The 26,626-nt window shown below is 41.5% G+C and overlaps 1 protein-coding gene across 1 annotated transcript in view; it reads right to left on the bottom strand.

Annotated features, from left to right (window-relative positions):
- Positions 1-703: 703 nt before the first annotated feature.
- FMN1 (formin 1) overlaps positions 704-26,626 on the bottom strand; it is a 296,198-nt gene continuing 270,275 nt past the window's right edge. The window contains exons 15-18 of the mRNA XM_057722129.1: positions 24,550-24,699; positions 3,612-3,696; positions 1,312-1,382; positions 704-1,128 (exon numbers count right to left, since the gene is read on the bottom strand). Of these exons, the coding sequence (XP_057578112.1) occupies positions 1,338-1,382; positions 3,612-3,696; positions 24,550-24,699 (280 nt within the window). The 3' untranslated portion in view covers positions 704-1,128; positions 1,312-1,337. The remainder of the gene's footprint in view (positions 1,129-1,311; positions 1,383-3,611; positions 3,697-24,549; positions 24,700-26,626) is intronic.

Here is a 26,626-nt window from a genome sequence, read left to right as displayed (position 1 = left end):
CCACCAACTGGAGGAGAAAGCTTGGACTGTCTCCTTTCTGGTCTGAAACCTGATAGGCTTTGACCCTCATCTCAGTCCACAAGTCACCTCTCTTCTCCCTTCACAAGATAGATTATAAGAGTGGTGGCCTAAGAAAGAAATGTTAGGAGAGAGGTCCAAGGTGGTTTCCCTGTGACTCAAGAGGCAGTGCTTCCACAGGCTTCCAGGGTCAGAAAAAGCTGCCCATGTGTGATATTCCACTTAGAGTTCAATATCAATGTAATCACATTCTTCCCATTTTGATGTAAAGAACTTTTCTTCTGCCCTTAGGGTTTTTTTTTTTTTTTGACATTAAAAACCCTTGTATCACCATATGTCACATGCCTGTTGGTCAAGGTCATGATAAAGGGCTGCAAGTAGCATTTGCTCTCCTATCTAGAAACTGCTTCCTGGGGTTGGTGGGAGAGGTCCCGCCACACCCGGTCCCAGAACATGGTGTCCAGCTCAACTGCAGGTCAACATGGTGTTACGCAGTCATAGATGATTTGAGGTGTGAAATGTGCTGTGACTGATACTTGGTCACTCATCTTGGACCCCACATCTGTCTCTGCTCAGGTATCATAGCTTCCTCTGGGACAGAAGGGGTAGAGAATTCCTAGTGGTCTAGGAAACCCCAATGAACTGATATGAAAACAAAAGAATGGGTCTTGCTAAATGGCTGATGCCAACTCTCTGTATCATAATTTATTCTCTGGGATGAAGTTTATGGCTATTTAACCCCCTTCTCCATCCATGTCTAATTCCATTTTCTGTTCTATTACATAAAAAACGAGAAAATAACCATTTCTCAAATGTGGGAAATAGTCTTGGACCTCTTAAAATAGTTTTGGTAAGTTTCAACATTTTTGGCGAGAAGTGTGCTTCGGGATCTTGCTGCAATAGGATCAAAATTAAGATTAATAATCAAAACAGCAGTATGTAAAGACCAAGGCTTGAACTTGCTCAAGGCAACTGTCACAAAAGATCCTTCTCTTCTTCTGTCACAAGTTTGCATATATCAGGCTTGGGTTAGAAAGCTTGAAATGTCTGCTTTTTTTAAAAAAATGGAAAATCTTGGTAATTCTTCTGGTCTTATAACAGAGCTTGGACCTGTAGAAGAAACAGTGATCAAATACTTCTTCAGCAGCTTTTCATTGTTCCTATGGCTTAACAAGGGATGACTTTAAGAAGGCACGGGGTTCTCAGAAAGAGATGTGCAAAATAAGCACATCTTTCAAGAACTTCTTGCAGCACTGGTGTTAACCAAGGCTCATGCAGGGTAGTACATCTCACCATCATTGTTTTCTTGTGTCTCTGTGTTAGTTGGTGCTCACACTGGCTTCCTTCTGCCGCAGTCTTTCTTTCTGTTGTTTAAGAAAAAATGGAATTTAGTATTATTCCTTTTTCTAAATTTTCATCTTTCTCAAATTTTGATACATTTCTCAAATGTTGGTCTAGAACGCCAAGCAGAGCTGTACCAAATGCCCTAGAAATGAGAGAATCTCTATCCTTTTTTCCAGAAACCCTCAGTTTCCTGCCTTTCCCCACCTGTTACCTTACAATCCTAAAAACAAACAGACAAAATAAATAACCAGCTCATCAACCAACTATATCCATCTAAAACACCAGCTGTTATGATGGCAGGCTGTTCTGTTCTGTTCTCATCTTCTGTGACAAAGGTCCTAACTTCGTAGTGTTACTCAAAGACTCCTCCTGTTAGGGAATGCTCAAGAAATAGTTTCTAGGAAGTCTAGATGTGAAACGTCACTCTTTCCGAGTCAAACGTGTCTGCATGTGACCAACTTGGCAGAACTGAACAAAGGCTATGCAAAATGGAGGATGACGAGATGCAGTCTGTGCAGAATGGCAGAAGCTCCCATTTTGCCAAGGACGTTCTGCTCTGCTCTTCCTGTGTTTCCTTCCCAGGGACAGCCTTCTAATGAGGAAGGACATGGAAGTCTGATGGCAAGATAAATAAGAGTACCCAAAACAGAAACATGGACCCTTGCTTTAGAGAAGTAAATATATTAACCATAGTAAGGATGGGTGTGCCTGCCCTTCAAGGTTGACAAATACAAGGCAAAAAAAGACATGGGACGAGCACAGTCCTTTGGAAACAGCAGGTGCAGAGAGAGGCCCTTGGAGAACAGGTCCTAAGCATCTTGTGATCTATGAGATGTGATACTGCAATGAATGACTAAATTGGCCTAGATGTAAACTTAAGATAGTTTTTAAACACCCATGCTGAGTGTGGATCCTACGCCTGACTTGTGAAATCGAATCGGGAATCAGTTTATGAGCTCTTCCCTAATTTCCACCACAACAAACAAGCAACAAAACAACCCCAATAAGCAGAGGATCACAGCTGGGAGTTGCTCGCCATGGAGGTCACCTATAAAAGAATGCCACAGTTAACCCACTGTTTCTCCTCTGTCTACAGGGCTGAGTCTATTCTCTCTGGCCCCTGAAAAGAAGGCTTGGCTGTAAAAGTTAAGGCAGAGCCTCAACTAAGAGGCCTGGGGAAAGGAGCAGTGGCTAATGAGGGAGGAAGACAAAAATCAGAGTTGAGCCCACTGCCACTGAACACCATAAACAAATGAGCGTAATGAACGCAGCATCAAATGGGCACAGAGGATGTGTCTACTCAGGTAGGAGCTCTGTGCTCTGACCATGGCTGTCCCTGACCCAGCTGTATGGCCCTGACTTTTCCATTTCTCACTCATCAATCTCACTCAACATTCACTGAGCTGCTGATGGGGTTGTGATGAGCACATCATGGTCAGTCAACAGAAATAACCTCACTTTATAACTTACACTCCACTTAGATACATAGCCTTTGTTCAGCTCTGCCAAGGATTTAAAGCAGCTGGCAGAAAGTACTGATGAAGAATAAAGAAGCAAAGTAACTTCACTAAGGTTTTACAACTAGTAAGCAGCTGAGCTGGGATCTGAATCTCTACACCTTGGGTTCCTAACCATTTAGCTATTCCAGCTGTAACATGGAGATTCCTTGTGATCCTTACTGAAAACAGGACTGTGGAGGACAGCTTCCCATCACAGCTAGGAAGACAGACTAGCCTACTAGTTTCTAGCCCAGGGAGAGCCGTCAGGAGACCCAGAGTCTGGTTCTGGTTCTCACAATCCCTTTGCGAGGTGATTCTAGGTAAGCTGTATCTTTCTGCATCTCAGTTTTACCAACTATCAAAAGAGGATAATCTCCGCCCCTTCCTTTAACAGGGAAAGCAACTGGTGAGGGTAAAATGCTTAAACATTTCAGGAGAACGGTGCTTTGAGAAGAGAGGGGGATCATGATGTGGGGTGCAGTGTGGAAGGGTATGAAACGGCAAGTGACTACACTGGTTTGTCAGGAAATGACCTTGTTCGAATCTGCTGGAAGACCACATGAAGCTGTGTTTGGTCCTCACTCTGTCCTCCCCTATATTCTTTCTTACCACATGCTACTCTGGGATGGGAATCGAGAATCTGGATACTACTCATTCCTCTGAGTTTCATCCTTTAAATTCAGAACCACTCCTGGGTGCACCTCAGTTGTAATGAAAAATCTTGAGGCTGTGATGGAAAATGCATCTCACCAGACTAGCCGTGGGGTTGATTTTCTTTGTTTCCACTTTCTTCTCTGCTGTTAGCTTGCTGACTGATTCCTGAGCCATTTTCAATCTGAAATCGAAACAGGGAGTGGGGAGGGGAGAGGAGCAAAACAAAGGGGAGAAAAAAGGAAAGAAACAAGAGGAAGCGGTCAGGTTAAACAGAAATCCACATGCTGTTGAATTAACCAACTAGCAGTCTGAAAATATAAGGAATGGTTTTCAGTGCTTTTCATTATTAAATTCATACTCTGCGAAGGTTTCCCTTCTGGGTTATCAAAACTGAATTTCCTTCACTGGCTGAGAGGCTCACCGAGATGTCTTTAGGATGTCTATGCTTTTGTGACCAATACAGGAGTTTCTGATCTACGGAATACTACAGGTTCACTGTACTCTCAGGGCTTCAAAGCCACCTGGCTTGCGATCCACTCAGCAGATAAGATGAAGACAATTTGGAAAACTGAAACTTTGGAGAAACATACAAAAACTACAAATATTAAAATTTACCAGGAGGATTCCCTGGCGATCTAGTGGTTAGGATTTGGTGCTTTCACTGCCGGGGCCTTGGTTTAATCCCTGGTCAGGGAATTAAAATCCTGCATGCCTCATGGCACGGCCAAAAAAAAAAAAAAAAAATCACCAATTCACATCAAGAAAGTGAAAAGACAATGCACAGAATGGGGGAAATATTTGTAAATCATACATCTGATAAAGGATTTGCATTCAGAATACATGAATAACTCTTACAACTCAAACAAAAAGACAAATTACTCAATTTAAAAAATAGGCAAAGGACTGACTAGGCATTTCTCCAAAGACATACAAATGGCTGCAAAGCACATGAAATGATGCTCAACATCATCAGTCATTAGAGAAATACAAAGCAAAACCACAATGAGGTATCACTCCACAGCCACAAGGATGGCTAGAATTGAAAAGAAAGACAATAACCAGTGTTGGAGATGAGAATGTTTAGAAATTGGAATCCTCATACATTACTGATGGAACTATAGAATGGTACAGTCACTCTGGAAAATGGTTTGGCGGCTTTTCAAAATATTAAACATAGTTACCATATGACCCAGCAATTCCACTGCTAGGTATATAAATATATGTATACCCAAGAAAATGAAAATTTATGTCTATACATTTATATATAAATGTTTGTAGCAGCATTATTTCTCATAGCCAAGAGGAGACACAGCCCAAATTTATATCAGCTGCTAAACGGAGAAACGCAATGTAATATATAAACACAATGGAATATTACTGAATCATAAAAAGGAATGAAGTGCTGGTACATGCTACAATGTGGATGAACCTCAAAAACATTAAGGTAAATGGAAGAAGCCAGTGACAAAAATCTACATATTATGTGATTCCATTTATATGAAATTCACAGAGTAAGGAAATCCATGGAGACTGAAAATCCACAGCCCGTGGTTAGCAATGCCAGAGGCTGAGGGGAGGGGAAAGGGGGGAGTGACTGCTAATGGGTGAGGGGTTTCTTGTAAAACTAGGTAGCAGTGATGGTTGCACATCCTTGTGAATATACCGAAACCCACAGAATTGTACATCTTTAAAAGGGTAAATTTTACAGTATGCGAATCATCATCTCAATAAGGCTGTTCTAAAAATTCAGTTCCACAACATGATGTTATTTCTTATCCATCTCGTCAATTCAACAACGTGATGTTTCTTATCCAGCAGGCTGGCAAATCTAACAGTCAGACAATATCAACTGTTGCTGAGGATGTGGGGAGAAGGGAACTGCCAAATCATGTATGAGGGTGTGTAAGTTGGTACAGCTGGCTTTGGCAGCGTCACGTGAAACTGAAAACATACATACCCTATGAGCTATCAATTCCTCTTCTAGGGAGATACCCCAAAGAAACTGTCATAATTAGATACAGGGCTTTCACTGTGGCAATATATGCAATAATGGAAAATTGAAAATGATCGAATAATCAGGTTCAATAGGGTAATGGATAGATGATAAGAGCAAACAGCAGCTAACATTTACTGGGTGTTTACTGCATGCTACTCTTCTACCTGCTTTATCGAATTAAACCATTTAATTCTCATGACAACCCTGTGGAATAGAAACTATCTTAAGCACCGTGCAATGATGCTTATATATTATATTAACAGAATATGGTATAACCTTGAAAAGGAATAAACTCGACCTATGAATTCATCAATTATGGACATCAGAAACATGATACTGAAAGAGTAATGAACTCTGCAGAGTGACAGAGAGGCCATCTAGCCTGGTGGTCAAGTGCTCAGCTCCAGAGCCTGACTGAGAGGCTAATTCTCAGTCCCACTACTTATGAGCTGTGTGACCCTGCGCAAGTGACCTCTCTGTGCACCTAAAAAAAGGGAATAACAACAACAGTGTGGGCTACATACTCATTGGAAGGCTTAAGAAAGTGCTGCTCCAGGCACTGTGTAATCACTCAGCTATGTTCACTACTATTCTTACTGAGTGTGCAACATGCTACCTTGTCTATATATTGGGGAATAGTGCCCACAAAACAGTGTTGCTTAGATGCCTGCATATGTATATCAACATACATGTAAACATTTATTTATATGCAGACTGAAAAGATAACTAGTTTCATGCTAGAGGTTATCACTAGAAAGAAGGAAGAGAATGGTATTGGGAGATAGAGTGTCATAGAATTTCATTTTTATCTATAATCGTTTTTCAACTGTAAAATCTTAAAGAATATATGGCAGAATGTTAATAATTATAGGTGGTGGGCATATGGGTGTGTTATATTATCCTTAATATGTTTACTTAAAACATTTCTTCAAAAACATTTTAAAAAATACCAAATATTTAAAGACCCACCAAATCACAGACATTAAAAACCATGAACATGCTTTCTCCTCAGGGCCTCAAAATACAAACCTTCCACTCAATATTAATCACAGACTTGCTTATACTGAAGAAGTGGCTGAGTGCCTCAGCTCTTTACTGAGCTAATTTTGCACAATTTGCTCGAAACACATGCTTCATGATCCAATCTGCTTGCCCACATGCACAAGTTAGTTCAGTGAATTCAACATGCTCACTTGTGCATCAGAAAAGAAATAAAAATGAGACAAAGATTAGCAATGGTTTATGTAACCCAAGAAATACATCTGCAAAGCTGCCATGAGAACAGGCACTTCTTGACACTGGCATAGGTCTGAGTGTTTACACCACACTGCCGGCTAAACGTTTCTGCTTGCAGCAATAACTGTGACTATACCCACACAAGAAAAGGATGCACTAGAAGGATCAAATCCAGCCCAGACTATATTGGAGACTGACTACTAACCAAGATGATGGTGCTCTCAGTGAGGACACAGCTTGTAGCATCTACTTTTCCTGGCTTCTCTCCAGCAAGATTTGTTTTCAAAGAGAGCATGTATGTTCATCCTTTAATCTCAATTCCAATGGAATGGCTTAGAATTACTATTTCCTCCCGGGCTCCGTAACTTTTAGGGAATTTTGGGGTCATCTTTTGTGTAAGTGGTTCCTTTTCTCCTTAGAATTCTTCCAGAGTTGGTCTTCTACCACACTCCTGCCTCAGCATCACTGCCCCCAACCCCCATATTTCTCAGCAGCCCTGTAATCACTTTCCACGTTCTCTCAGTATTTGAGGGGCTGGTGGTTGGGGATGTGGAGGCAGGGAGGCCGGGAGCTAACTTAAGGTCCTGTCCCCACTGCTAACCTTTTCTTTTCTTTTTTTTAAATAAATTTATTTATTTTATTGGCTGTGTTGGGTCTTTTTTTTTTTTTTTTGCTGTGCACTGGCTTTCTTTATTTGCGGTGAGTGGGGGCTACTCTTCGTTGTGGTGTGCAGGCTCCTCATTGCTGTGGCTTCTCTTGCTGTGGAGCACGGGCTCTAGGTGCATGGGCTTCAGTAGCTGCAGCACATGGGCTCAATAGTTGTGGCTGCACGGGCTCTAAAGCGCAGGCTCAATAGTTGTGCTGCATGGGCTTAGCTGCTCTGCAGCATGTGGGATCTTCCTGGACCAGGGATCGAACCCGTGTCCCCTGCGTTGGCAGGCGGATTCTTAACCACTGTGCCACCTAGGAAGCCCCCTGCTAACCTTTTCTTACTGGTGAGTGGCTGTTCTGCAGACTACAGGCTGTCATGCACACCCCTGGCTTCCGAGGACAATTCTGATCTCAATGATTCCACCCTGCTCTTCTCTAAATGTTCTCATTCAATTATGATGTCTTCCTTTCACAGGGCACTCTTGAAAATCATGAAGGATTGGGAGGAAGCATAGCTTGGTGGAAAGTAGTGTCAGCATCAGTGAGGCTTGATTCTAACTCCAACTCTGCCAGTTACTAGAAAATTCGGAGCAAATCAGTCAACTTTCAGTTTCCTTATGTATAAAATGGTATGATATATATGTATATATACACATAATATTAACTACATGGTATTACTGTGAGGATTAAATTAATGAATATATCTAGTAAAACATCCAGTATACCTGGATAATAGCAAGTGGTCAATAAAGCATTACAGAATCTTCCATCACAGAGATAAAAGAACTCCTTAAGAATGCATTATACAACAATAGTTTCTGATTACAAACAAAACAAATGGAGCTATTAGCTAAGTACTGTCTTGTAGTAATATCATTTAGAGGTGTCCTGAAAGCAAATCAAATCAACTAATGCCATTACCCTGAGATTTAGCAAACCAAGGAATTCACCTCTATTTTTCTGATCTGAGCACAGATTCTAAAACTCATAACGAGAAGCTGCATGTTGGTGCAGGCATGACATAAATTTTTCAACCAAATAAATAAGAGAAACTATTTCAACTTCAAAAGGAAGACAGCATCTACTTTCTCACATTTTTTCCAAGTTTCCTAGAGGTATTATAAATAAAATTTAAATTTCAAATATTATAGAACTTTGGAGTAAATATGTTTTTCACGTTAACCTTGTTTTTCTCATAACCATAACACTTGTTCTTTATAGGAAAATTATGTATTTATACATGGGAAGATTATGGTTTCAATTTATACCGTATATTTAAAAGTATAAAGCTAGGGGCTTCTTAGGTGGCGCAGTGGTTAAGAATCCGCCTGCCAATGCAGAGGTCACGGGTTCGATCCCAGCTCCAGGAAGATCCCACATGCGTCGGAGCAACTAAACCCGTGTGCCAAAAAAAAAAAAAAAAAAAAAAAAGTATAAAGCTACAGTAAGACTCACTGGTCATTTAAATACTTTTCTCAGAATGTAGTTAAGACACAATGGGACCAGCTAATGAAAATTATCACGTGCAAACCTCTCAGCTAGACAGTAAGATACATGAAGGTAGAGACGGTGGCTATCATTTTTACTGCTGTGTTCCTAGCCCTTGATACAGTGGCTGGCATGCACACACTGGCCATAAAGAAAGAAACCTATAGAACAAAATTTTAAAAAATCCTTTACCTTCCTAAAATACTGCTCATTTGAATTTCTTGAAAATGCTGAGCCCCTGAGGCTGCCCAGGCACACAACCCGTGGAGTCGTGTGGGGCTTCTTGGTTTAATGCACTCCTGTCACTGTCTTGAAATTCTTAGGTTTTGAACAAGGAGCTCCATAAATTATGAGGTTGGTTCTCAGACTTTCTAGGACATTTAAAGTCATTTTATTTGTCAAATGGAACATTTTCTAAACTTTTATTTCCAAGGCACATCTATTACATAAAGAAAGAGAAATCTGGTTGGATAGAGTTCATATCTCTATCCAACCAGAGTCACTTACTCTCACCTGAATACAACATCACCAATGTTCAAACTGATCCTGTAAAATACACCGCAGCAAATTCTCACGAGATTCTCTATAGTCCTCAAAATTAGAGGGCGAGGCTAATTGTGGAGGGCAAGGCTATTTGTCAATGGCTTTTGTATCATACGATACGAAACTTATCCATGATAAGAGACAAATGCTTAAATATTCTGACCAGCTAGCTACGTTATGTACATTGTTATGATGGAGCATATAGGCAGGTCTTAAAAACTTCTTTGACCTGACAAGAGACTGATGATTGGATGACTGGTTGGTCAGTCAGTCAGTCAGTCTGTTCATCTGTCTCTCAAATGTCCTTCAAAATCCACAGGTGAAGTGTCCTGTACCTGCTACAGCAGTTGATCACATTAAATTCACTCAGCATCACTGTTCCAGTAATTACAAGGTAAGAGACTGAAAAGTAGCGGTCGGCACTGTGATCGACCTCAGAAGGTTTAAACAAATGTAAATCCAGTTTCCGTCAACCGCAGGAGGTTTAAATGGAATTCAGGGGCTAGCACGTGTGATGCAGAGACCTCACACAAGAATCCAAAGTTCTGACCTTCCTTACAAAACTGGAAGGTGTGGCAACACTGAGTGGCATTTCTGTGCGGCGAACACCTCAGTCTGCAACACTTGCCATCACCCCCCGTCCTCTCCTCAGCCTGTGGCTGTCAGGTGGTGCCGTGTACCAGCTCGTCTGCACAGTTGGCTTTCTTATACCCGCACACGTCTCTTGTTTTTGCTGCCGGCCTGGACTCTAAGCTTTGAAGTTTTGGTTGCAGACCTGCTGGAAGGCTTCTGTGATAGTTCAGGAACGCAGGGCCCAGACAACGAAACAGTCTTTGAAATGATCTAGTTCCCTCTGACCCATCCCACCGATGGACGTGGTCTCAATGAATAACGCGTAACTAAGAATGTCACCTCCCTTCTCAAAAACTCTCAGTGACCCCCAGTCAACTACAGCTGGGGTAGCAAAGGTTTCCTATAAAGGGCCGAAGAGTCAATATTTTAGACTTTGTGAGCCATATGGTCTCTGGGACTACTCAACTCTGCTGTTGTAGTGTGAAAGGAGCCCTAAAAGATACGCAAAGGGCAATGCAATGTCGTGTTCCAAGAAATTTATTTACAAAAACCAGTTGTGGGCTGGATTTGAACTATAGTATAGGATCCAAATTCCTTACTGTGGCAATCAAAACTCCTGCTGTTTTAAACTAAGTTTACTGATGCATCTTACCTTTTCAGACCCAGATCTGGTTTAATACTGTCCTTGGACAAATCACTTAACCCTTCTGAGCCTCAACTCTCACATCTGTTAAAAGTGGAAATAACGCCATACCTGAATAACACAATTACTATGAAAATTAAAAAAACATTATCTGTCATTACTTATCAAGCATCCTTTCCTTTATCTCACTCCATGTGTTCCCTGTCCTGGCCAGGCTTCTCACTCTTCTTTGTACCAAAGCTCTTCTCACCCCGGCATCTTGCTCTTACTGTTCCCTCAATGACTTTCTTACTCATTTCCGTGTGTTCAAATTCTTCCCGTTCTTCTAGTCCCAGCTGAAGTGCCAGAGTCCTGAAAGCTTCCTTCATCTCACTTCGTCAGAAGTAATTGCTCTTTTCTCAAGTGAAAGGGCACTTTGTGCCTCTCTTAAGGCACTTAGGAACCTTTCCTCTTAAGACTATCTAGGTGTCTTATTTCCCTTAAACTACTGGAGCCACTTGAGGACAATGCCTTCTACATACCCGGGTCTCCTCCCTGACCCTACCCCTAGCACTGTGCCACGCACCAGTCAGCTGTTAGCAAATATCCAAGTGACAGACGAAGGACTTGCATCGACAGCTTCCCCTCTCTTCCTTAAACAAGCCTACATGTTTAGTAAACACCCAGAAGTTGTAGAACGATTATCTTTTGCATTTAGCCTTGGGGGAAAAAAAAAAACGTAAAAAACATTTAAAAATCTAGCTCCCGTTATTGATTAGCCAGTGGAGGCCTAAACACAGAAAAAGAAAGGGCGCTCCAGGCCACCCAAATGTGCTAAATATTTATGCACGTCAGATTATGTACACATTCTGGGATTCCTGAAAGGATCCACATTACTTCGCCCTCAAGGAGCCTGAGGCTCGGAGAGGTTATACAACTCTTCCCAAGTCTGGAATTTGCCTCTCTCACTTGGGAGGTAAAAACTTTTTTGCATTCAGTCAAAGAGAACTGGTTAGACAATTTCTAGCTACAGCCACGCTCAATCTCCCCCTCGGCTCCGCTGCTCATTGACTTGTTTTCGGATCTGGCCTAGATCGTGGTTCTATTTTGGGGTTTCTGGTCTAAATATTTACTCTAAACTATCACACATAGTTGCTCATGATTACTCACAGGCAAATACCTAGACTTGATTTCAAAGGTTACATCGCACACCCTCTAAAAAAATCTGAAATATAGGGAGGAAAATAAACAAGAGAACGAAAGTAACTATTTTCAATTTATAAATGCTTTAGTAAAATTGATTCTTGAAAACTCTTCTTTCTCATTACCATGCATCCCTAGAGGGTTATTAAAGGCCCCAGTAAATTTCAATTGCTGCCAAAGTCTATTGCAGAAAGATACTAATATGATACAGGACAATGACATGTGTTCTCTGATGGTCCTGCTTAGTCCTTATTCTACAGAAATAATTTGCAACCTTGGTTGGTTGGGTCAGGAATTCTGCTTCCACTTAGAAAGCTATAAGAGAACATTATTCCCATCCTAAATGAAAAGATCTGGATAATGTACAAAATCACACTTTTTCTTTAACCCATCAGAGAACTGGGAAACAAAGGCAGCCGAGGGAACTGCATTACGAAGAGTGACACGCCTTTCCATTTGAAGGCTCAGGCTCCCCAGATTACAGCCTCCTTTTCTGGGAGATCTTAAAACTGGGCATACTTTGGGGTTTCTACAGCCTAGATATATATTCCTGCAGCTGAATCAAACCAACTCAGAACCCAGCCGTCTTTGAGACCGAAGAAGTATGATATCTTTATTCTTTTGACATCCAGTATTTCACTGGCTCATGATGTACAAGGCAGAATATACTGAAATCATCATGAAGTTTACAATAACAGAGGTGCCTTCATTTTTAACCATAGGGATTGGGCATATCAGGCAACCAAGAGGTAAGTGAGATACAGGAGGTGGGGTAGAGTATTAGGTTGTTTAGTACTCCTTGTCACTAATGGAAAAACCAATAATTTAGAGCAGTGTTGTCATACTATCTTCTCAAGAGCCTCAATGAAGATGCCTCAAGGAAAGAAGGAAGAGTTAAGGATTCCCTCAACCCTAGCATCTGCAAGCCTGCTTCCGTCAGAAAAGCTTAATTGTATCTGTCTTATATATTGGGGTTTCATGAATGTTTTCATTTGGATGAAAAAAGCTCTGCTGTGTAAAGAAAAAAAAAAAGTTTGAAAACCCTATGTATGGAACTCAACAGAACCCATTGAATCTCCTGCGGGGAAGAGAAAAAAATAACCTTCCTGTCCAGGGGAATAAGAGCCAACAGAAGTCTTCTTGCTAAAGAACTGTCCAGGGATATCTGGGAGATGAATGGCTGAGTAAGAAGACAAGGCCTCTTAGAAGAATGAATCTTCTGACAGCCCTAGCCACCAGATTCCAGCTTTGGGGCTCTAATAAAATATCAAATCTTTAAAAATCAAAACACAGCCAGTTCTGCCACTCTCCTCTGCTTGGTACTTTCCAGATATGTTCTAAGCCTGGGAGCTCAACAGTCTCTGGCAAATACTCACAGACAGGCACTGTGGGGGCAGATTCAGGGGAACCAAAATGTGGGAAAACGAATTGCCCACGGGGGCATCCACTTACTTCCCTGTCACAAAGTCAGGAATTACCTTACATTTCATTATGATTCATTTTTTTTGGTGGTCTTGCTGGGAATTGTAACTGATCTTCCTGATTTTGGCCCTATTCTACTTCCCAATTTCTATTTACTTCCTTTGCTCTTAATACCCTAGAATGAAGATGAAATGAATCCAACTGATTATACCCTAAGGTTCCTCTCAATTTAATTCTGTGACTGCAGTGAACATGTTCTTTGGGTCATCTGTTCTTTTCCTTTTCCCTTCTTTCCCATTCCAAATAACTGTCTGAATTGTAACAAGACTGTCAACCTATTAAGTTTTGAATAATTCTTAAGTATGAGGCTAAGTTATATTTTTAATTAAAAAAAGGCAACTAATTGGTGTCTGGACACAACTGATCTCAACTCATGGTTTAGGTTGGAATCTACACTCTAAAGAGTGGAGTTAATTTTAATATTTAAATATGAGTAAATGATGAGTGGGACTTCCCTGGCGGTCCAGTGGTAAAGAATCCACCTTCCAATGCAGGGAATGTGGGCTGGATCCCTGGTCAAGGAACTAAGATCACACATGCCTTGGGGCAATTATGTCCACGTGCCATAACTACTGAGCTCTTGTGACTCAGCTAGAGAGCCTGTGTGCTGCAAACTACAGAGCTCATGGACTCTGGAGCCTGCTCACCACAACTAGAGAGAGAAAACCTGCAGGCCACAACTAGAGAGAAGCCCACACGCTGCAATGAAAGATCCCATGAGCCACATCAAACGATCCCTCATGCCTCAACAAAGATCCCACGTGCCACAACTAAGACCTGACATAGCCACACCGAAAATAAAAACAAATAAAAAATTAAAATTTAAAAATTGATTACTTAAAGAAAAGATGAATGACTGTGGGCAAGGAGAAAATCTGAATAGGCAAGGCACAGAAGCATTTTAGGGCAGTGAAAATACTCTGTATGACATTATAATGATGGATTTTTTTTATTACACAATCTGTCTGAACCCACAGAATGGACAACACTAACAGTGAAGCCTAAGGTTAAAACCATGACTTTGGGTAATTATGGCATGTCAATATATTCCTCTTTGGTTAAAACAAACAAAAAAAGTATTATGATGAGTGATGTCGCTAATGGAGGAAGCTATGCACGTGTGGGGACGGGATACATGGGAAATCTCTCTAGGAAATCCACCTATGTCTCAGTTTTGTTGTAAACCTAGAACTGCTCTAAAAAATACATTTTTTTAAAAATGAAAAAAATGGGTAGATGGCCCCCACAAATTACCATTCTGTTTAAAATGCCTATTGGTGGTATTTGTTAGAAATCCTCTAAATAATCATGACCAATTCACTTCAGCAAGTGGAAAATAGATAATCTGGTTATATTACGAGGACATACTTGTTAATAAATCACTCAACTCTTGTATTGTTGACACTGGGACTGAGGAAGTGACTTCAGGATTACAGAAGGAAAGTTTTGCCTATAGTGCTACTAGCTTCAAAGAGGAAGCTCTGTTAGCCATCCCATACAGTGTGACCTAAAAACTTTCACCAGTGCATGACCCAGACCATGTTCACACCTTCACTGAAGATATTCAAAGTCAATGAATGGCTTTGGGAACATGGGTGGATGAAGGTAAAGAAAAGGGAGGCATTGCAGGAATATAGTTCATGAAATGCATGTTGGTAAAAGCATGAAATCTGACCAGCTGTAAGGTAAATCTGTTTAGAGAAGACTTACTATCACTCATCGCTAAAGAGGTCAAAATGGTCTAGAAAGGGAACACGGCAGGCTCTGTGCACCAGAATGTGTAGTAATGGGCCTCTGAATTAGCATGCCACAGGGAATAACACCCAAGGTCCCTAAAAAACATGATAATAAAAGCTGAAGGTCCAAACCATTATGCCACTAGGCTTATCCTAAAATTTAAAGACGTGAACCCAAATCTACGAAGTACGAGAACTCTTCCTGCTGCTGGCTATTCTGAAATACACAGAATAACACAATCAGCAAAGGGGCATGAGAAAAACATGCCCTTGTTCATGGCCCCGTAAACTGTGGCCCGGGCCCCTCTGACGGGCAGAAGAGGTCCTGTGGGATGGCACCTACCGAAGATCGTGCTTGTAAATAAATAACTTGCCAGTCTGGCTTCCTAGTGTGGGTTGGCTTTACCAATAATTATTAAGGATACCTTCTTCTATAAGTAAATCGTGCTATTTTTATGGTCTCCCTTTAGGAGAAAAAAATTAGAGACAGTGTATAAGAAGCTGCAGAGGTGAAATACCAACTGACTATTCACTTTTCTGCCATGATCTCCTTGCAGCCTTGAGCTACACAGCATCAGGTCAAGGAGCAAAGAATACTATCCAAAGAGACTTTGGGGAGGTGTGAGGGGGCTTTATTACTTTAGAAAGCTCAATACCACATGGTTTAGGTACTTTAGACAGAGAAGGTGGATGGACGGCAACAACATGGTATATTCCTCATTAGGATTCCCTACAGCATAGATAGTGTTGACATCACAGGGGTTGTTTTTAACGTTGTGCTTTTAGAAGGCATTGTATGTCAGGCCATCCTTCCAGCCACTGCCTAGTAGCCTGGACATTACAAGGAAGGCATATGTGCTCTGTGGGGTTTCTTTTCATCTTTGGATAACTCCTCAAGCCTCCACAGGTACTGTCCTCAGTTCATGGAGTCAGGGTTCTCCACAGCCAGGGGAAAGAGGGTTAACATCCGGTTTTGGTTCTATATAAATAAGAAATCGGGGAGACCCGCCAGGGGCTGTGGGAACCGCCCTTATATCTACCCACCTTGACAACACTCCCTCGTGAGGTATTTCTGAATTCTTGATACAACTACTACACAGAGATAATAGTTATGAAAGCCAATGAAGTAAAGTCACTCTTATCAGTAAGGAACCAACAATGCAATATATGTATAACTGAATCACTGTGCTGTGCACCTGAAACTAACACAATATGGTAAATCAAGTATACTTCAATTAAAAAAAAAAACAAACCAACAACACAAAGACTAAACTCATTAACTCCTCAGCGTAAAGGGACATTTCTCCCTCACTGCAGCAGCTGATGAAAACATCATGGACTCATCTACGTGGAATGCTTCCAAAGGGTAAGAAAACTCAGAGAAGACAGCCATAGACAATATGAAATAATGGGTAGCCTCAAAATCATTTATCTCAGGCAGGCCAGCAGGGCTACAGACTTGGACAGACACACTCTCTTCTATGCTTATTCCCTCTTCAGAGTCTGACCCTTGATCTTGACTAACCCTTCCATCCCCTTGCCCCCCCGCCAGTCACTAGCAGCCATGCTAAGACAGACCAGCAGGAAAGTAAGGCAGGTCTTAGACTGAAAAGACTTAGCTCCTTACGCATCAGAATCTAGCCTCTCAGTGATTCCATGATAAATTAGCCCATCACTTCCACTTCCTAAATTTGACAACTTTCCCTACCTCATTATGAAGATATTTTTCTATTTACAATGAAGGAAGTCCTCCTAGAGACCGCATTTCACCAGCTACACAATCAGCCACTTGATAGCTTTTGTGGGCTATCACGTGTAGTTCCCAAACACACTCTGACTTCAAATGATTAATTGCGGAACAAAGGCCGCTTCCGTTTGCAGAGCGTCTCCCCCAGGCCACAGGGGAGTGGAAGTGGGGGGGTCCTGGACTTGCCCTGGAATGCATGATCAGTTAAAGCCAATCACTCTGCACTTGGTAGACGAAACACCCTGAGCCGCCTGGGCGATTTAGGTGCGGAGTGAAAGGTAACAGCATCGCGTTTCCTTGTTCAGGGAGAGGCGTCTGGGAGACAGCTTGGAAACTCAAGCTGGCCCCGGGACATAAATCTGCAAGTTTAACGGCAATGCGCTGCTCGTCTTTGGAAGACACTTCCAGTCCTGATAATGAAGACATGCACGTGCTTGTGGATGCCAACTCCCCACCCCTCCCCCACCCCCCACCCCCCGCCCCCCCGCCTTTGGTTTTGAAACCTTTACCACCTACGGAGTCTCACTAAAAACTGGAACTGATCAGAGCCTGTTGGCAGGGTGACTAAAACAAAAAGAGGGAGGAAGCAGGGGAGATTGGGTGGGGCAGGCAGCCTTTCTGGCGCCCCTCAAATCATACTACCCAGGCAGCCCCCTATTCTATCTATTCTCTGCCCAAGGCAGGAGCTGTCAGGAGTCCCACAGATAAGCAATTTAGAAATATTCTAGCTGAATGAAGGAGACTTACTTTGGGTTTCCATTGCTGCCTGCCAAGCTAGGGAAAGAGAGTGTGGACAGATGCTCTCAAAGGTTCTTATGTGAGCTCTAAAGAGGTTTGAGGCTTGGCGCAGTCATGAATCCCAAAGATCTTCACTTCCTTGTTTTTTTCTGGTTTTTTTTTTTTTTAAAGACAAATTGAAAGTAATACAGTCAAGAACAGAGAAGGTGATTGTTTTACCCCATTAACTAGTCTTTCTTGTTTTGAACATGTCTATCCTCTTTAACCAAGCTATAAAGATTTTAGATACTTGAGCAAAAGTAACCCATATGGGATATGTTTGGGGAATTCTACCACCAAAGTCTAAATAAATAAGATCTCTCATCTATCAGCAGTAGACAGCAAATTCTGTAATCAATTTCAATGTGGCAAATGAAAACACAGTGATTGTTTATTTGTTCAACAAATATTAATTGAGTACTCACTATGTATAAGGAAATATAAGATGCTCGGGAGAGAACAAAGTCGTATGAGGCACTGCCCTTGTCTACTAGAGCTTATGATTTATTTGGGAGGGAAATGTCTATAACAAAATGAATGAAAAATGCCAAAATTAAAGAGACAGAAACCATCCCCTCCCTCCACCTGAACTGTGGAGGAAAGATAGCTCACAGAGATTGGGGAAAGCTTTATGAAGGAGGCATTATGTGATCGCCAGATTAAATTCTTTCAGAAAAGGGTCTCATAGCTTGTTCAGTACTTAGGAAGGAATAGATATTTTACAAGTATGTGTTTAAATCAAGCTGATTCCGTGGTGCAAATTTAGAACATGGGTATGCAAAATACAAATACATGAGACACGGTGTGGACTCCTAGGATGCACAGAAAACATGGCAATTAGACTGGCCACAGAAATCACACTATGAGATTCCTCCTAAATGTGTGTTGAGCCTTCCAAGCCCAGGCCTCTGTCATGTGATCTCCAAGATGTCCTTACCCCTTTCATCTCTATGTAGCTGAATTCTTTTGCTCTGTCAATAACCACTGAGGAGGCAAAACTGAGAAGTTAGCAATGGGTGGAGAGTGAGTCTTGTAGCAGTAAAGACAAGTCAGGCTTCCAGCCTGCCGTTGGCTACCACAAGGAGGAGAGGGGTGCGAATCAGCCTGAGAGGAGCAGGCATCCTGAGCTGCAGAGGAAGGCCGGGCAGCCTGGGGAAGAATGTTTACTGTGCGGAAGGAGGTCTGAGTCTAAGCCTTAGAACTAAGGGGTTGGTTCTGGGTAGGAGGACTTGGGAAAGAGGTGACAGGTGAAGCTGTGAGAACTGTTGGGATTTAGAGACAGAGTACAGAGAAGAAAAAAGGAAGAGAGAGCTGAACCCTGGAGGAAGATCCACATCTAAGGAATAGAAGAAAAAGAGGAGCCAATGAAGGAGATGCAGGAGACCCAGAATACCCTCAGGGCATCTTCAAGATGGAAGAAACGCTCGTCAGTGTCAAAAGCTATAGTGGCAAGGAGTTGGCTCTTTCCCACAAATGGGAAAGGCGGCACAGTCTGCCAATGCTCTCAACATCCTCTTTTCCTGCTCCTTTAGTGATGGAGCCCGTGAGTCTTTAGCTGGACCCATGGCTCCCAGATAAACCTGCATTTCCTGGTCTCCCTTGCATAGCGTGAGACTGTTTTGCTCAGTGAAATACGTGTCACACTTCCAGGTCACACTCTTTAAAGGAAACGGTGTGTCTTCCCCTTTCTACTGGCAGAAACTCAGCAGCAGTGGTGCTGGTGGACCTGATGTGAGCCATCTTCACCCCTGTGAATAAGGACCACACCTAATGATGGTGGCCACAAGAGAAAAGGCATCTGGGTCCCGAACTTCTAAACAATTTACACTCAGATTGTCATGCAAAAGTAAAATAAATTTTTCTTGTTTAAGCAACAGTTACTTTGGTTTTTGTTATGGCAGCCGAGGCTTTATTCTTACTGATACAAAAAGGAGTGAGTGTGTGTTATAGCAAAAGAAGTGAGGAAATGAATATAAACTCTTCTTTTAAGAAGCTGGAAGGAACAGAAGATAGAAAGTTTCCAGAGGGAAGAGGGTCAAAAGAGGTGTTTTAGTTTTTAAGACTCAATGATCCCATAATTTTTACCATTTAAAAGCCTACTATCTCCTCTCCTTATTCATGATATATTTTTAATTTTGCATAAGTAGTTTTAAATTTATTGCTTGGGAAATAAGCAGGTTTTATTCCTTGTGATTACGATAATCACACGTTCTGTTTATAAGTTAACTTGTTGGGACATTTACTGTTTGTGCATTTGTACTGAACTGCCTTCAAATGAGACTTAGGAAAACTCAAAGTTTTGCCAATTAACTAGGGGGTGATTATTTGTATTATAAAGGGGTCCTTTAAAATATGAAGCTTCTTAGCAGTAAAGTGTATATAAATCATTTAATCATATAACAGAGGGCTAGGGAAAAGAAAGTTAACTTGTTAGATGTTACTGTAATGATCATGATTCAATAAATAAAAATTTTAGTTTATGGAACTTTTTACCAGGAATAACTATCATATGAAGAGAGGAATTCCTGTGATGTCTACACTGCAATTAATGGCTTCTTTGTGGGTTGAGTGATGGCCTCTCTAAGTCCCCAGCTCCTGGTCCTAAAGTGACCTGAGCAGTGGAGCTCTGAGGACAGCTTTGGGATAACCCCACAACAGCTCTGGACCATCTGCTGTCAAGGGTATGGCATAATTAACCATAATAGCTGCGAGTAATACACTTAAAACAAAATCTCTGTTGTTATTTAGCTGAACTAAAAAGAAACCCAAACTAATCATCCATTCCCCCGTGGTGTAAATTATAGTTATGCATATAACGAAATGTCTTATTTGCATTTCACATAAAATCCACCAAACTCCTTATTCACTCATTACTTACCCATTATGGGTTTTTAAATGGCACTTTTAAAGTTTGCTTTGGCTCAGGGTTGAATTATTTGCCAAGACTTTATTCCTGGAGTCACGACTCCCCTGGGACTTCTTTATCTTTGGAAATTCGTAGCTCATTTTGTGGGTAGTAGTGGTTTGTGGCCTCTATGTGTGTATGTGTGAGCATATGTGAGGAGCAGTCTTAATATATCCTAAGTAGTGGGAAATTTCATAAGGAAGTGTTGTATATCCCAGAATAATTAAACAAGAAAAAAAAGAAAAAAGAAAAAGAAAGAAATAGAAAATGAGTAAAGAACAGTCAATAAAGGTAGCAGCAAAAATTAGGTTACCCCCTTGCAGTTATGCATGTGCTCAGATAATCCACTGATTTGATAGGTGGAAGAAACGTGTGTCACAAAAATTCACTGAGTGTTCGGATGTCAAGAGACACAATTACGTACGGGCATGAAAGGCAAAATTGAGGCAAAGCTGCCTCTGAGAATAAAAATCTTGATGAACTTTCATAAACAGTGAATGCAATGTTGGATGCAGATGAGCAGAGGAAAATGTTTTTTGTGTGTCTACTTTCAATTAAAAAAATGTGATCTTCAAGACCAACATTAGTATTTTAGGGGAGGAACTGGGGGTGTGAGCCAAGGAAGCTGTAGACATTTACCAAGTCCAAGAGGACAGTGAAAACTCTCCTTGCCCCCAAACCTCTCCCCCACTCACCACCAGACCTTGGCTTGAAATTCTTTCAGTATAGTCCCCTATGAGCTCAGGAGCAAAGGTGAGGGGCCTTATCTCAGAAATAAAACAGTTTCTCAAAATATTAAAAAAAAAAAAAAGTAGTTTCTAGATTCGCAGAGATTTCAAGCTAGAAAAGATCTTAGTGAGCATTTACTTCCTGTTTCATCCCAATACATACATTCTATAGATGTGATATTTGGGTCCCCCAGGTAATAAGTGACTGGCCCAAGATCACAAAGCAAATTAATGGCATAAAAATGCTGGTTTTCAACTCTCTATCTAGAGATCTTTTTTATACTACTGAGCACTGCCAGTACTCAGGATGGGTAAGAGAAGGGCCTGATACACTTCACTGGAGGATGAGTTCCAGTACTAGGGGCAGCATAAGGACTGGGTGGGTCACAGACTGAAGGTCTAGGGAGCAAGGCACTTTGGATTTGTGCCTAGACTCAGAAGTTTGCTATTTTGCCTAATATTGGCATATACGACAAGGAAAGTTTAATGCCATTAATATACCAACATACAGTAGCTTGCTCTTCTACTGACAGAGTTAAATCTGCAGGTAAACTATATCTCCAGTGAAATACTATGTCTATTCTACGCAAATACAGAATCGTGTCCTGATGCCAACTTAATAACGGGGCTTATTCACTGGCAAGGCACAGGCACACTGGACGTTTTTATCAGTCATCTGTATGTTCAGACAGCAGTCTGGGTCTCAGCAGGGGTAGTTGTTACCCTGCTGTGGAGCTGTGTCATCCCAATTTTGCATCAAGCTAATGTGCATCTGTGGAAACCATACTAAGCAGAACAAGAAGTAAATATTCTCTATCACCTAAAATTGACCTCAAGTGGCCTAAAGTAGGTTTCAAAACTTCCACTTCATTTGGAAGTGAAGCTGTCTCTTTGAAAATACTATTATTGATCCTTAATTTTTCTCAATGATTTTTGGGGTTTTAGCTGGCTTTTCAAATAGCTGTAAAAATCAAGTGGATGAAATTCCTTTGGATGGGATCCCAAACTGTAGTTTTTTCCCCCTAATAATTAGAAGCTATCAGGTTTTCATTTGATTATGAATTTAATTTTTGAGACTGTCTTCCTACTATGTTATGCTACCTCCTGACATTTAGTGTTGTTGGGATTTCTTGGAAAAGTGCAAAAAAAAAAAAATGACAATATCAAACATCATTAAATAGGGGTCAAAACAAAGCAATCGTATTCTCATTTGACTGTAATAGAAGAATTCAAGTTAATTCCCTTACTTCACCGCAACAAATATGTGATTCCAACAGTTTAAAAGCTAAAACCCTTAGCAGATAGAGAACAACTGAAAAAATCCTCACTTCATGAGAAAAACCTGGATATAACCAGTTTGTTGAACTGGATGAGCAGTGATATACATAATGCGCTAACATTTCTTAACAGAAAGATTTTTGTAAACAAGCTGCTTCCACAAATACTTTATGAGCCATCATTAACTTTCAGGGATGCTGAAAGGTTAGAAACCTCGGTGATCCATCTCACAGAGCACGGCTGGAATGAAGAAACCCCTGAAATTGCTAAATGAGGAGACCTGAAAAGGGTCCCGGGAAGTCATGACCCTTTAAAGGTGTTGGTTTACAGAGTCTGAAGTGGGCAATTCACCAGCCATACCCAGGAAGCAGCACAGCGAGTGCGTGTGGCTAGGCAGCAGAGAGCGGGTCATTCTGAAGGGCGGCTGGAGCCACCGCAGGCCCATAGTGAGTGTGGTCTAACTTCTGTGACAGGGAGAAACGCCTCCATTTGGAATATGGTTCCGTGTTTCCATAGACGATTATTCAAATGAAAAGCCATTCATTACCCTCTCTGCTGGTTTTTTGGGACCACTTTTAGGGCTCCAACAACAAGGACAAATTCACTAAGGGCTAGGATCAAATTCTGAGGTGTAAAATCTTAAGCAAAAGCTGGACATTCAGGGCCCACTGAGGGACTCCCTGGCCTTCGGGTGTGGACGTGGAGGGCCAACTGGCCAGTTGCTACCTTGTTAGAGAGAAAGGAACTTGCCTCTGTCACTTTCCTCCAAGGCTCACAAAACAGAATGTATTCCACAGAAGCTGATTTTAGCATAAAGGGCTAAACAAGAGATTGCAGGGTGCGAACAATGAGTTGGATGTCAAGATTTTTAGGATTTTTTTTTTTTGTGTTATTATCAACAATCTGTTTTCTTAACAAAGTCACTTAACTTTTCTCTGCTTCACTTTATCTGTATAATGGATATACTCAGTTTAATTCCTGAGTTCCAAAAGAGGTAATGGTGGGAAGATGTGTTGATAAACATTTTTAAAGCTCTTTGACTTCCTTAGAAAGAAAGCAGGCTTGTGAAAAAATTCCCTGAGAAAATATTTAGAGATCCAGTAAGACCGAGTCAAGAAATCTCTAAATTATGAGCCCTTTAAAGTAGCTTTTAAAGGTAAAACATATTAATGTACTCTGTGTGTGCACGCACGTAAAAATACTGAATTTTGGAATTCTGAGTCTCAATGCTTAGTGAGAGGTAGATGCTACAATTAAACTGCTTCCTTTCATTTGTAGAATTTTTCTGTCTCCGACTCCACTTTGAATGACACTCTCATACATCTGTTCTGTAGGAGTAGTAGCAAGACCTGTTTGAAGTTTAAATCCACGACAACCTCTGTAGAACACTGGCAACCTGATCAAAACACCGATCAAGCAAAAATGCTTTTTTTTCTGATCAACAGGGCCAAATTCAGTCTCTCTCTAAGGAGAATGAACACACACACTCTCCCTATGTTCAGAGCTGAGGTTTTTCTTCTACCCCCAACTAATAAAATCAGGAGGCTGCAATGAGGCGAGCGGCACGCAGTTTGATGTCCTCAGCAGGATACGGGGAGTCAGAAGTGGCGCTGTAAATCCAGAGCGGGGCTTCAACACCGTGTTAAGTGTGGCCCGACTCTCAGAGATTTCCCTTTGATGCAAGTTCAGTATATTAATGGGAAAAGCATTCACTTTTATTTGTCTGTACTGTCTGCGACAGCAAGGCTGCCTCATTTAGCCTGGGCCAACGTGAAAATACACAGAGAAGCAATCTGTTGCAAATTAGCACAGCTCCCCTTTCATTTACTAGCTAGTAATTGGAAGGGGTTAAGAAAGTGTAACTTATCAGATCACGTGAGCATATGTGCTTGTGCGGACAGCAAGCCTCCCCTGAATTTCCCTATGAACTCTGAGGCAATAATCCTTCCTTGACATCCACTTGATCTGAAAGGCAACACTGACAGGGGTGAGATGCACACACTTCGTTAAGTTTGAGAAGGTTTCCTAGACTCCCAAAGGGGATGTTCATCAATCTATTAGAGCCTTACCTTTCTTTAGATATGTTCTTACTCTCCCGTTTCCAAATTGTCTTGAAGTCACTGCAGAACTCATACCACACCATAAACACGTAGTTGGGTGTGATCTCCTTCTCACCAGACTTTGGCTTCATCCCAAAATATCCCACTGTTGTTTCAAAACTGCAAACGTAGAGAAAAACACAGTGAGGTTGAGGATGAGAAGCTGTTAGCACCCATACCCGTTAGGCGAGGAGAGGGGACACCGGGACAGTTCAACTCCCCCCGCCCTCACCCCATACCTCTTCCCTAGCACAGAAGCCCAGGCTTGCAGTCACTGTAGCTCATCCTAAGCCTTAGAAAATTAGCTTGAACACGTAGATTTTACTAAGAAATTCAGCATGATTGGGGATACTCCTGGGCATACCTTACCTGTATAAAACCAGCATGTATAAATTCCAGGGTGTATGTAGGTAAAACTTCCAGGGTCTGTTCTTCATCTCAAATCCGTGTCATTTACCTGCTCTGCATGTTATATGGAATGATTACATGGAATACCAATGACATGTTGGTTCTGTATCACCGGCAGTGGACAGTTAGAGAGCCCACTGGGACTCATCAATCTGTTGAGAGCTCCATGGAAATCAACAGACCGTTCTATCCTTATCCTGGCATCTGCTGGCTGTGTAATCCTGGGTCAACCATTCAATACTGGACTCTCAATTTTTTTCAAGGGTAAAATAAGAGACTTAGACCAAATGATCTTTAAGAAGGCTACATTTTAAAGCTTGATGTGATGTGAGAATACAAACCATCAATGTACAAAAATACATACAATTGAGGCTATAGCAAGGATTGGAGGAAAAACCATTTTTGATCTCAAAAAATGATCTCTAACTCAGTTAGAAGGTTTTACAAGGGTGATTCCCAGATCTCACTAAGAACCTCCTGACCTACCCCATGAAGGCTCATTCCCAGATGACTACCCGGGCCTCCCAAGCAGCCCTTCTTGGAGGCACTAGCTTTGCAGCAATTTATAGCTCTGCCCTCAATCCTTCTCCCCACCCACTCCAAGCCCCACAAGCTCATTTGCCATGAGCAAGAACACTTAAATAAATGGCCCCCTTTCTAGGGTGTTGGAAACTAATCAAAGCAGGAATGGCTGGCCAGGTTTATTACTCAGCGCTCTATCATCTGTTCAGACACAGCGTTTTTTTGTGGCCATCCTTAAGACTGAGTTTCTAATGGAACTCTATTCAACGGCGACTGTAAAACCCTGAAGCCCCGTTACTGCTATGGAGCATACTTTCATCTCGTTCTCAGTTATTGGGCAATATGTATCTCATAAGATTTTATCACATTTCACAGATGAACTGTTAATTGATTCCATGGCTATGATTAGGCGAGATCCAAGCTGGAGCTGCAGCTCTGAGTCCCATAAATTCTTTGTGCTTCTGTAAATAATAAATCTGTTTTTAATGCAAATTAAAACTACTGGTCAGGGAATTTTGGCTCCCAGTTATTAAAAGACTAGAAGTGCATAGGTGGAGAAAGGCAATAACTGCAGTAATTTCTTAAGGGACTCTCTTATAATTCCAAACACACATATTTTGGAGCAAAACCAGAAAGGAGCAGTGTCCCCTTTTGCCCAGACAAGACTCCTAATCCTGTGGCAGTCAAAACACTGATAAAACCCAATGTACACCCTACAGCATATATTTTATTTCATTCAAAATGAAAATTACTTTGATTGCAGCATGGAAATTCATAAGCAGAGAGTTCTGTAATCTAAAGGAACAGGCCATGAATTTCTTATGGAGTCATGAGCCTTTAGAACTAGAAGGGACGGGCACATCACTCTGTCCAATGTTCCCATCTTACAGATGAGAAAAACAGAGACCTGGAAAGACTGAATGATCTTATTCGTTGGCAGAGTTGGGCCTACAGAGTTGGGGGTCCCCTGATTCTCAGTGAAATGCTTTTTCTGCTCTACCCACCCTTCTGTTGTTCATACTTGCTGACACAGGCATTTAAGAAATAAAATAGTCATGTTTTGGTTGGTTTCCACTTTAGACACCGTTGCCACATGAATCATATGTAATGTGTGTTA

This window comes from Hippopotamus amphibius, chromosome 2 (assembly GCF_030028045.1).
Source record: "Hippopotamus amphibius kiboko isolate mHipAmp2 chromosome 2, mHipAmp2.hap2, whole genome shotgun sequence".
Taxonomy (NCBI): Eukaryota; Metazoa; Chordata; class Mammalia; order Artiodactyla; family Hippopotamidae; genus Hippopotamus; species Hippopotamus amphibius.
The sequence above is the reverse complement of the archived record's forward strand: the minus strand, read 5'-3'. Positions and strand labels throughout refer to the sequence as shown.